The following is a 12,621-nucleotide window of genomic DNA, read 5'->3' as shown; positions in this document are numbered from 1 at the left end:
TGTGTTGTTGATGAGACTGATAGTTTTATGAGAAATAATATGAAATGGCTTTTCCAATTGGAGAAGATGGAGAATGAGAGACTGACTAGAAGGGTGTATGTGAGTGAGGTGGAGGGGGAGAGGCGGAGGGAAAAGCAATAATTGGAAGGAGGAATAGCGTGAAGTGATATAAACGAAAGGAGGAGTGTGAGTTGGGGGAGAGGCAGTCAAATGGCTGAGGACAGGGCAACGTGGAGGCGATTTGTTTGTGGCCACTTCTTACGGGATTAAGGCGTCTGGTAACAGATAGATAGAGTAAGTACACGGTGGTATATTGAGGATGACAATCAATATTATTTCCAAGTGACAATCTTCCCCTTGAACACTCATAGCATCAATCAAATTTACCTATAGATTCCTCATTTAATTTCTGCGTGCACAGGGACAGAAGCCAAACAAATTTCGTCCAAGAGTCTGACCGGCATGAGTATCGAACTGGGATTTTCCAGTTCTCGGCTGGATCTCTCTCTCTCTCTCTCTCTCTCTCTCTCTCTCTCTCTCTCTCTCTCTCTCTCTCTCTCTCACACACACACACACACACACACACACACACACACACACACACAAACGAGCCAGAGATGAAGTGAAGATATCCATGATGGAACGCGGTATGGGTTGGCAGGAGTGGCGAGAATTAAGATGGCTTTTATTTATGCCTGCCGTCCGTACAAGGTTCAAGAAGGAAGGCAGTACATATTTGGCAAAGGCACAGACATCCCCTTCACCACGACACGCTACCATCGACATCTCAATCTCATTCTGGGGTGGAGAAAAAAAAAAATCCCAAAGGTCGTGACTTGTTGGTTGCCATCTCCCCTGATTGAGATTCTACTTCTTCCTCTTCATATTCTTCTTCGTTGGGCGGGGAGGGAGGCCCACCATGTGTAAGGTCTGTGAATAGACGACTTGTTAATGTCTCTTTCGAGCATAGACTTGATGGTGCTTTCCTTAATGTGCGCAGTCTCTCTACAAGCAATACTTCTTCACATGTTACCACTTCGCCGTTAATGCCCACCGTCCATAGTGAGTGCATGCCTGGTGTTTTTTCATGCAGGACTGGTGTGATGATTATGAACAGAGGCTGATTTTAAAGGTGAAGTTGTAGGGAATTGGCCTGGTCACAGTACGAAAGCGATATCGATCCCAGGTTGGGTCAGTGAACAGTTTCTGGGTTTATATCTGCGTATCTCTTGTAAGACGCCTCAGTCCCACAAGGGGTGGCTACAAACAAATCGCCTTCACGTTGCCCTTTCATTTGTCATTTGGCTGCTCTCACTCAAACTGACACACCCGTCACTCATATCTCTTCATTCCTTCCCTCCATCTTAGCCTTCGCTTCCCCCACCATCTCACTTATATACACTCTTCTATTCAGTCTCTCATTCTCCATTCTCTCCGCATGGCCAAACCATCTAAGGGTATTTATCTTAATGCTTTCAAATCCATCCACATGGACAGCATAACCCTCCTTTGCTTAGCAGTTTCTGTGTGTCCCTCCGTGTAACGCCACATGCCCCTCAGGTAGCTACAGTAATTAAAAACACTCACCCACTTCCATCCAATGACGAGCTATTTTCAGTTATTCTTTTTACTCCTAGACGATGTTATTCAGCTTGGGACTACATCGAACCCAAACCAGGTTAATGAATTCTGTACCTGATCTATCGAAAAGTTTCTGAGCTGAATAAAGCTGCCTGGAGATGGTAAGAAAGACAACCAAAGCACCTCATCGGACTGAGGGAGCTAGTACTTCACCCTGAGGTCACATTTCCCATTTTATTCTTGCTTCCCCCAGACGATTATAGTCAGCCTAAGAAGGACCACCAGTGCTGAGAGGATTTATGAAAACTACATCTAGCCCTCTCAGATTGAAAAGTTCTCTCACAGATTGGATAAAATATTACGTAAACAACGGACATGAAATGGAAAAAACCGTCTTATCCCCAAATATCCCACTTACTTTCTAAATAAAATCTCTCCCAGTGATACCATTACACCAAAATGACACAGTCCTATCGTTTACTCCTTATGAAAAGACAGATGAGAACACAGACTGACAGAAAGATGGGTGACACATTGGTTAGTTGGTTGTATGGTTAGACTGCTGAATAAATAAGTACCGGTATATAGAAAAGTAAAGACGTTGGTAGATAAATATGCATACACAACGATTTCACAAAAATATGAAGGGATGATTAGATACATCAATAAAGAGACAAGAGTAACAGGTCGCACACATAAACAGACAGATTAGTATATAGATATAAGTATACTATTCACATTTACGGTATACCCAAACAGGCGTAACAACAACCACTTTAAATTAACTGGTTTATGGAGCATATTCATAAGGAATTAATTTGTTTTGACTACGAACACAACATGGCGGCAGAATATACTGTTTATCATCCACAGCCGGAGTAAAGAATTAGTTGGCTTGTTTATTTTATGTGTTTGTTTATCCACGTAAAATGCTGCCAACAAATTTATCTCTTCACTGTGGTAGCGTTTTATTTAAAGTTTCTCTTTCTCTACCAGCAAAGTATGTTAAGTTAAGGAGAGACGTTCGTTTGGAAAAAGTTAATGAAGAGTCTATCCAATCCCTCCAGTTCGGATGATCTATCCTAATCAGAATGGGTCATCTGAAGGAAGAGAAAATAAGAAAATAATTGAAAAGTTTATCCTTATTTTGGCTCTCATCTGACAATCTTATTTTGCCTGAGGATAACCTCGTACAGAAAGGGCTGATAAATTGACTGTCTCCCCTGCTGTTTATTTTTAATTTTGTATGTAATTTTTGTTGCCTCCTGATTGTTTTATTCAACCAAGGAAGCGTCTCTCTTATGGAGGTTAATGAGCCCTTTTTATAACATCCTCCATTTATAAAATATACCCAAAACAAAATAAAATCGGCTGAAAATATCAAGAATAATAAACAAGGTATCATTTGACTGAAGAGGTTAAGTTTATTCCAACTACCTCTTGGTGATTTGTATTTTATATCACTTTAGTAGATATAAATGCTTGATGAAAGGTCTACATTACCCCTTCAGTAAGATGGCCTAGCATTGTAGATTACGCTTGCCACCTCCAGACAACTTTATTCAGCTTACGAGATACTTTGCAACTGCAGAGTTAAGGCGTTGCGTTCCTTAACCTCCTTGCTTCTGTCATACTGGCCTAACCCGAGCAAAATCGTCTGCAGGTGTCAGGAATACATTTGAAAAAAAAAAAATGTCTTATCGAAGTCAACCCCTTCACCTCAAGGATGTATTTTCCATTTATTCACGCTGCCTTCAGACGATTTCATTAACCTTGGGAGACCACTCTGTCACAAGAAGGTAGATGAAGGCTGTACCAAAGCTTTTCACTAAGGCGACACATTTACACGTATCTTTATTCTGGAAAGAGGTAAAGGGAGTTAGACAGGGTCCCAATGAAGTTAGTTGGGAAGTGAAAGATAAAAATGGTAGATCACTAGTGGAGAAGGGAGAAAGATTGTGCAGATGGTGAGAACAATTCTATGAATTGTTGAACATAGAGAATGAAAGTAATGCAAAAATAAGTGGCTGGGGGATGGCTGGGAGAAGGAGGGATGTGACAAGACTGGAAGAAACCAGTAGGATGGAAGTTGTGGAAGCAATGAAGAAAGTCAAAATGGGGAAAGCCCCAGGAACTGATGGAGTGTGTGTGGTGAAATGCTGAAGCATGGAGGAGAGATAGTAGTAGAGTGGATGTGGAAGATGTGCAGATTGGCCTGGGAGGAGGGTAGAGTCCCGGAGGATTGAAAGTCAGGTATAATTGTTCCCCTGTACAAAGGGAAAGGAGAAAAAGAAGTGTGTGGTAATCATAGGGGCATTTGCCTTTTTAGTGTAATAGGAAAAGTATATGGTAGGATACTTATTGACAGAGTTAGGGAAAGAACAGAAGAACTAGTTGGAGAAGAATAGGGAGGTTCTAAGAAGGGAAGAGGTTGTGTAGATCAGATATTTATCATTAGATCCTTAGTGGAAAAGTTTCTAGAGACGCGAAAGAAGTTGTATGCAGCCTTCATGCATTTGGAGAAAGCATATGACAGGGTGGATAGACAAGGATTGTGGAAAGTACTAAGAATATATGGAATAGATGGGAAGTTGTTGAAGGCCGTGAAGAGTATGTATGCGGGTGCAAAGGCTGCAGTGCGTGTGGATGGTGAACTGAGTGAATTTTTCTATTTGAAGGCTGGGTCGAAACAAAGATGTGTCGTGTCTCCTTGGTTGTTCAATCTGTATATGGATGGGGTTATTAAAGAGATACAAGGTAGGGCAGTGGATGTTGGAGTGGCCCTAATGAGAGAGGATAGTGTTTGGAAACTCCCTGTACAGTTGCTTGCCGATGATACTGTGTTGTTGAGTGAAGACGAAGGGGAGCTGCAAGGCTTGGTGGACGAGTTTGGGAGAGTGTGTAAGAAACGGAATCTAAAGGTGATTGTAGGGAAGAGTAAAGTAATGGTCTTCGAGAGAAGTGAAGTTAGTGAATGTACAGTGAGATTGGATGGGAAGGAAATGAAGAATGTGAGTACGTTTAAGTACTTGGGTAGTGTGATGAGTAAGGATGGAAGTTTAGAGTGTGAAGTGCTTGAAAGGGTGCAACAGGGAAGAGAGGTTGCTGGTTCCTTGAAAGCAGTGATAAGAAGCAGCGAAGTGAGCATGGAAATGAAAAAGCCAATATATGACAGTATTGTGATATCCACTCTAAGGTATGGAAGTGAAGCTTGGACCTTGTTGGAGGGATACAAGTCAAGAGTGAGAGCAGTGGAAATGAGTTATTTGAGAGGAGCATGTGGAGTCACATGGAGAAACAGGCTGACAAATGAGGAAGTGAAGGAGAGGTGTGGGGTGGACGTGGATGTGATAGGAAACGTTAGGAGAAACACATTAAGGTGGTTTGGCCATGTGGAGAGGATGGAGAGTGAGAGACTGATGAGGAGAGTGTATGTGAGTGAGGTGGAGGGAGGGAGAGGGAGGGGGAGGCCAAGGATGAGATGAAGGGATGGAGTAGAGAAGTATATGAGAGAGGGGGGTGTGAGTTGGGTGCAGGGCAGTGAAATGGCCGGGGACAGGGCGACATGAAGGCGATTTTTTTCTGGCCACCCCTTACGGGATTAAGGCGTCTGACAATAGATAGATAGATAGATAGACCTTTATCCTGCAGCATCCTGACTATTGTTGTTAATTTTATCAAGTCCTCCCGTACTGAAAACGTTATTCCATGATATGTGTGGTGTTAGTGAGGTTGCTGAGTGGCATGTTTAATTCTCTCATTTCTAAAAGTTTCTCTTACAGGAAATAAATCCGTCGGTAATTAGTTTGCAAGAAAAATGAAAAATCCGTCACGGGTTTGAATAGATTAATCTGCATATTTTGTTGTTGCGAGGGATGTTATTATTTTAGATAATATTTACTTAGGTTACGCCCTGCAGGATTCAGTAGCAGCAGGAAATTACAATAGGTTTATTCTTGTGAAAATTATGATTGTGATACTGTGATTTATGTCGTATATTTATATAGTGTCTATCATTTATTTCGTCCAGGTACTCAGTAGCAGCAGCCACGGGGTCAGGGTGGCGTCGATGGCGTCTGGTAATTAGCAATACCGCGGAGGAGGACCAGGGACAGTATAGGTGCCAGCTGGCTACTGATGTGCCGCAGGTGCTGACTCTTACACTGCATGTAATTGGTGAGTACACACCCCCACGCAGCTGTCTGTCTCGCATACTGTACATCATCATCATCATCATCATCAGCAGCAGCAGCAACAGCAGCAGCAGCCTGAATCCGTCCACTGCAGGACAAGGGCCTTTCCCGTCAGTTTCCACTCTGACCTACTGGCTGTTAGCCTCATCCACCAAATCCTAGCGTATCTCCGAATCTCATTTCCACATCAAGTCATCTATCTGTCTCGTCCTCTTTCTCCATCTCTGGACTGCCATTCATTTATCTTGGTTGTCCTTGTCTTATCTGTTCTACGAAAGACGTGACCCACCTACATACATTTATACTTTTTTTTTTATTGTTGTGCTTGTATCCTCCACTTTTGTCTTTTTCCTTATCCATGAAGCTCTATATCTCTCCGAGGGTTTTGTCAGACTTTAAGTTTCTGATCCCTCAGTTAGAACAGTGAGGATACACTGATTATATGGGGTTCCTTCTGGTGACATCGTAATTGTTTCTATTTCCTATAGTTATTTACTTTGCTAAATGCCTTTCAATTCCTATTCTTCGCCCTTCACCATCATCACGGCCTGGGTGTACCTGAACGGCCTGCTCTAGATATATGAATTTCTCGCCAGATTTTATAACCTCGTCTCCTATTTTTACTTGACGTATACAAGCGTGTTTGTTAAACTAGACAACCCTGAGGCCCAAAATATTTTCAGAATATTCTTTATTAATGAACCAGTTTACCTGAAAAATGTTACCAGCTTTCTGAAATTTGTTACAACTTATCCTGATTTACATCAAATACTGGACGCGGTATTCTTCAGTGTTGAGACATAATTGAATGCAGTATTCCAGACAGGGAATTTCGGTGCAACTTATCCATGGAGATGGCTGCATCCTCTACTAACAATTTTTTGTAGCTAATCATGCGTTCTAGGCTTCCTTATAAATCTTTTTCCCATTAATGTGTTTACAGAGCCAGGAAAACAAAGTTCATTTAAATCAAGAGAATAAAATACACTCAGTTTGCGACTATGGCATAATGACTGGATCTGCACTTGGCCAACTGATACCCACTCAGCATCGCGATGGTTGGAGTATCAACTCGTTTTAGGCTTATATCTCATTGGTGCAGAGACCAACGGGCTTCTCAGGTATAGTATATGGCTAACATGACTCCGGTTGAAATGAGTAGAGTTTTCATTTAAATCCATTCATTAAAAGCGGATACACTAGCAATATACTGGGACCTGAGTCAAGACAACCACCCTATTGTTTATGCTCGGGTAAATATATATATATATATATATATATATATATATATATATATATATATATATATATATATGGAGCCTCTGTGGTACAGTGGTAGAGTGTGCATCTCGCACGTTGGTGGATGCGGGTTCGCCTCCCGCCAGAGTTGTAAAAACTTTGGGAAGCGTTCACCGAACCACTGTCTGCTTTGCCGGACGTAAAGGGTGCTGTACTTAACCAGTGTCGCATACTGGTATGCTTGCACCCAGTTGGCTTAAGGCAGGCCAATTACAATTGGTTCACAGACTACACACACATCCAAAGCCACTACAACGCTACAATCACAATTCCAAACACTTCTCACCCTACATACAGTCCCTACCAGACAGCCTAAGCCACTGGGTAGAGATACATTGGCTGTATCGTCCCTGCTTCGGTAGGGATAGGCCGGTCCTGCAGTGGACCTCAACGGCTGATGATATATATATATATATATATGACGAAATCGTCCTTTACATATCGGTATATTGAGGAATCACATGGAAAAGGGAATCGTTAGCATACATACACATTGTATAATGTAATATGTAGTTAATAAACAAATTCAGAGCAATAGCAACCTATATTCGTAACATGAAGACGGCCATTTCAGCCATTAACGTCATCAGTAACGCTACTCAGCAACCTTTGAGAACTGCAGCCATGTTGACAGAGCACTTAGTACCCAAAATTATCAAGGAAACAATCTCCTTAAGTTTATCACACATTTCCTGTGACATCCTGTAGGTATCTGGAGTTTTCCCTGTTCAGCCAGTATCCATGGACTAGAATATGTCTTTATTAATATATGTAATAGATTCCCTGCTGTACCTTAATTGTCTTTTTGCAAGAAGAACTAAACACACGGGAAGATTTTGAACTCATCTTTCCATGTCCTTCCTCCAGGGTGGCCCATATATAATGCTCCTCTTCTGCTCCCCCAGGTGCTCTCTTGTGTGTTGGGGGGACGGCCTAGACACAGTTATCAATGACTAACTAGTATCATGTATTAATTTCTTACTCTCACTGCCACATCCACGGCCACATCAGCAGACTGTGCCGTCCCTGCAACACATAGGATAACATCATGCTATTTTCTTGTGGATCACTGTACACAGGTCACCCTGTACAACCTATTGTAATTTTCTTCTTGCGACGAAGATGTGTTTCTGTACGAGGGCCAGGAGATGTAGGAACGTTCTACGCTTTCGTTTTCTTCCCAATTCTGTAAAAGCGAATCAGTGTAAAGGAGTAGTTAATAAGTTGATTTGTTTGTCTCCTATATCTTGCAGCACCCTCAGCCTAAAAAAAATAAGATTTCATATCTCCTTGAGGTGTTAGGTCAAACTGAATATCTCTTCTATTTCTCTGAATAAGTCAATGACGGTTGTCATTTGTTTCATCAGTCTGTCTTCCATTAATCTAACTTTTATCTTCTAAATTCCAATCAGTCCTCCCCTCCACAGTTCCAGTAACACGTGTGGTTGATGATCGAGGTGGTTCAGTGAGAGAGAAGCACTACAAGAGTGGTTCTCGTATAGAGCTGACTTGCCTGATTGAGCAGGTGCCATTCCCACCACACCCCGTTATGTGGAGACGGGGACATGCCACACTGACATACAACACTTCCAGGGGAGGGATTAGGTGAGTGTTTCCATTTCTTGTTGATTTTGTGGATGTTTGTGGCTATCACTAGTCAGTTAATTGAACCTAATGTGCCTTCTCTCCTCTATCTCTTTTTTCAAAACATCTAAATCACCCCGGTGCTGCTCAGTCTCCCACTAACCTCTTAGTAATGGTAGGCACTGAAACTCGTGATGTCACTCCCGTACACTCCAACCACTTTCCTAAACAACCAGTAGGATGCACCACTTCACATGCTGCCAAATTATTTGGCTCCTTTCAGTGAGTGGCACTTCATTCCTCCCCTAACGTCAGTCCACTGTACTGGCCGAGTGTATGAGTGGGTGGGTGCGTGGGTTTCCAAAGGACAATGTGTATCAATTTCGATCCTTCAGGCAAAATTAATATAATCAAACTTATGTACCAGGCAGCCCTCCATGATAGGGAGATAGTTGTCAGGAAGAGATGCCCCTTAAGGAATTGTTTAGACCCCCTGGGGGCTGACCCATAAAGATATAGCCAGAAAAAAGCCTTTATCCTCTAACTCTCTTCTTGTGTATGTGAAAACAAGACTTCCTTGGAGGAGAAGGCATATTGCAGTAGTTTTCAACCCTCAAGTATGCTCCAAGAAGCTATATTGGAAGTTAATAGCATGCTACAACTCCCATAAACAACTGTCCATCCAAGATGCGAGGTGGTTACTTTAGAGGGGATGGCTCTCCAGGGGTAGTTTTAGATCTGCAAGCAAGTTCAGTGTTAATATGTGGAACGATTCGTAGGAGGTGTAGTTGGAGACAGTCTTATGTTTTTGACCCGACGAAGATCCCTAACCCCTTTCACCTCAATGCATGGACGGGTGAAACATGTCTAGCTGACTAGTTTAACTAGTTATCAGTAATTAATTATCAGTAAGGCTTATTGAATTTCATGAAGCCACGACAGAGTATTCAACTTGTGGGAGTGGCCAAGTTCCATGAAGTGCATACAAACCGACTATATATAGTGTTAGTTTAATTGTTATTTCCTCTACCATCACGATCATCATCATTTTGCCTACTATTATCATGTTATTATAGGATAAAATATCTCTAAGGAGGGTAGTAGGTGTGTTATTTGTTGTATCTGAGTCTGTTAACCATTTTGTAAGGCCCATTGTTAGTTCTTCAATTCTGCAAATAAAAATTGATTAATATCAGCGTGGAAAAATTTAATGAAAATCGGTACTGCATCAGAAAAGGCTAATTTTTATATGACATACCTAAAATATACAGCACACATACTGGTAAAATTTCGATAACTTATTTCGAAAATTGTGAAACTATGAAACACCACTTTCTTTCATTAACTGTTAATGGCGGTTATTTCATTTTATCAGAGGTAATGTCATGCTCACAAATGACAAAGTCGGAATCTACTGAATGTTCACCTGTTTATCAGTTAGCGGTGCAGGGATTATTGACGGCTTGGAACTGGTGCCGTAAGAGCTGTGAACACATTTTAGTTACGTTTTCTTTGCAAATACAATCTCTTTTCACCGTTTTGTATAATTAGTTACTACTGTTCAATGCAGTGGATAGTAATTTGAAAGCAGCTAATTAGCTACACACATTTACTATGCACACGATGTTACACAACAAGAGGAATTTTGTTTTCGACTGTTGTGGCTGTCTGGGAGACTGAGTAGATAATACATAAAACTAGACATTACCAGCAACCACCGAAAGTCATAGAGAAATAAGTTTTAAAAAACTGGGGCAATTAGTGGAAGAAATGCTGGATACAAAGATTTAAAATCTCGTACCTGTTATCTTTGCACTGTACATTTAGTCATATATTACCTTTATCATATCAGCAATTAGCGGTTGGCTAAGTATATTATGAAAATGAAACTCGAAGAACTGATTATGCTCAGAAAATTGGCAGATTTCAAGTTGTTGTTAGCTACATCCCAAACAGGCCAAAATTTACGGTGTTAAGAGTATATATTTTTATAAGGTTACCCATTTGCCACATATTTTACGATATTAGTGTCATTTTTATCTGTATGAGTCCACTGGTGGTGGGTCATTACTAATTTGATGTATTTTGCATAGTTTATGAACAACTTTGTTGCCAGAGGCCAGAGTGCAGGTATAAATCTATCTATTCTATCTATATACCTAGGCTGCTTCCCCCAAGGAAAGGGAGATATAAATGGTGACCATAATAAGTATGTCACTAAGTGGAGACATAAATGGCCCGCTCCTTTCCTATAGTCTGTACTGCATTTCATAAAAATATTCATACTGCAGAGAGAATTCACTTTGTTGCATTGGGAATGAATCCTTTGGAGTGCTGCATTTTAACCTATGGTGAGCAACTTAATATGAGTCAGCTCCAGGGACATGCGACCTACCTCATATGAAGTTTATCGTAGGTGCAGTGTCATACAGTTTTTATGGGATATTAGGCTTTCTATCATATCTCATTCCTACGCTTAAGGTTGATCTTAGAAACAAACCAACAGTGGCTAGTGTGAAAAATTTTCATGCATATTCTAATCCATTTACCATGGCATTATCACCTGAGAAAGGCTCAGATTGATTAAAAAACTGTTTTGTTTTTTAATTGTAAAAGTGACTTCAAGGCACGGCTGGATTAAGCATGTGGGAGGCCTGGGGCCCGCTTGGAAGGGAGGCCCCCTTTCCAACTCCCCCAATGGCATACACCACAGACTGGTAACCTAAATCCTAATATATAAATAGGACACTTTTAGTTAGGAAATACTGAACGGGGACTATTCATCCAATGCTGTAATATGTAATGCATAAACACGAAATGAAATGAACACAAGTTGCTCTGGTGGGAGGCCCCCTCTTGGTGGGTGGCCCAGGGCCCGGGCCCCTTGGGCCCCCCCCCCCTTAATCCGGCGGTGCTTCAAGGCCAGCAGTCACAAAGGGAAAATAGGAAAGGATGAATTAAGTTATCGAAATTAGCACGTCATAACCATTTTAAAGCTTATTTGACTAATTGGAAGCTCACTAAAGGTTTACCAGGAGTTAGTCCAGCTCTTGTAGTTGCTGGTTTCCCATCAGTTTCAAAATCTTCGACCACAATAATTCTGCATCTATGGTAAGCCGAGCACAAATATTTCAGGATAGGTGTGTAATACCATTTCCAGGACAATGATGTATATTTCAAGTACTTTTCCAGTGACTGCTAAATTGGCAACATTGCTGCACCAAAGAGTCTGTTTTGCAACCCCCCCAGTCCCAGTCTGTGGGTAAACTACACTGCCTGAAGTGAATCTTTCTTTGCAAGAAATCTTCCAGATTACACATACAGAAATAAGCATGAAATCTGAGTTCCATTCAAGAAAAATAATGTTATTCACCTGTTATCATGGCAAGTGAAAAATCGACATTTGTCTTACGCCATCCACATGAAGTGAAAACAAATATACGACTATAATAGACTCGCACTCAGAAACCTGTAACGCCACAAAAGCAAAATTCGGTTTCAAGATGCCTTGTCAAGGGGTTACATTAATCCTTCCTGCAACATAGTACACCAGCCCGCATCACAGGATACTCGTGTATCACTGCTGATTTACATGTTTTAGGAAATAGCTACCTGAAGAAAGAAGAAAAGGAAGATTCGTGATGCCATATGAGTTTTTGTTTTCGGAACGTTTTGGTGCCAGACACATCTTTTTGAATAACTTTCACATTATAATAAAACTTTCTAAGGTAATGTTAAAGAATAATTTGTGTTGATTTATACTTCCTGCTAAACTAACAATTATATGTATGAATTAGTCATCATAACTGACCTATAAAAGTATGAAAAAAGCTCCTGTGTATACCTTCATCCCCGCTCCAGGCACTATTTAATGTAATTATCCCCACCATTCTTCCGTATGGTGGGGATATAGGAATCGCCCCTGTCCGTCTGTTTGTCTGTCTTTCCGTCTTTCCGTCCGCGC

The 12,621-nt window shown here is 41.2% G+C and overlaps 1 protein-coding gene across 1 annotated transcript in view; it reads left to right on the top strand.

Annotated features, from left to right (window-relative positions):
- The window catches only part of LOC145412893 (uncharacterized), a 99,162-nt gene that overhangs the window by 23,795 nt on the left and 62,746 nt on the right, over positions 1-12,621 (top strand). Inside the window, exons 4-5 of the mRNA XM_080282689.1 lie at positions 5,612-5,757; positions 8,501-8,678. Of these exons, the coding sequence (XP_080138815.1) occupies positions 5,612-5,757; positions 8,501-8,678 (324 nt within the window). The remainder of the gene's footprint in view (positions 1-5,611; positions 5,758-8,500; positions 8,679-12,621) is intronic.

The sequence above is a fragment of the Coenobita brevimanus genome, chromosome 94 (genome assembly GCF_032717465.1).
Source record: "Coenobita brevimanus isolate Jiangsu-jjx chromosome 94, ASM3271746v2, whole genome shotgun sequence".
Taxonomy (NCBI): domain Eukaryota; kingdom Metazoa; phylum Arthropoda; class Malacostraca; order Decapoda; family Coenobitidae; genus Coenobita; species Coenobita brevimanus.
The sequence above is the reverse complement of the archived record's forward strand: the minus strand, read 5'-3'. Positions and strand labels throughout refer to the sequence as shown.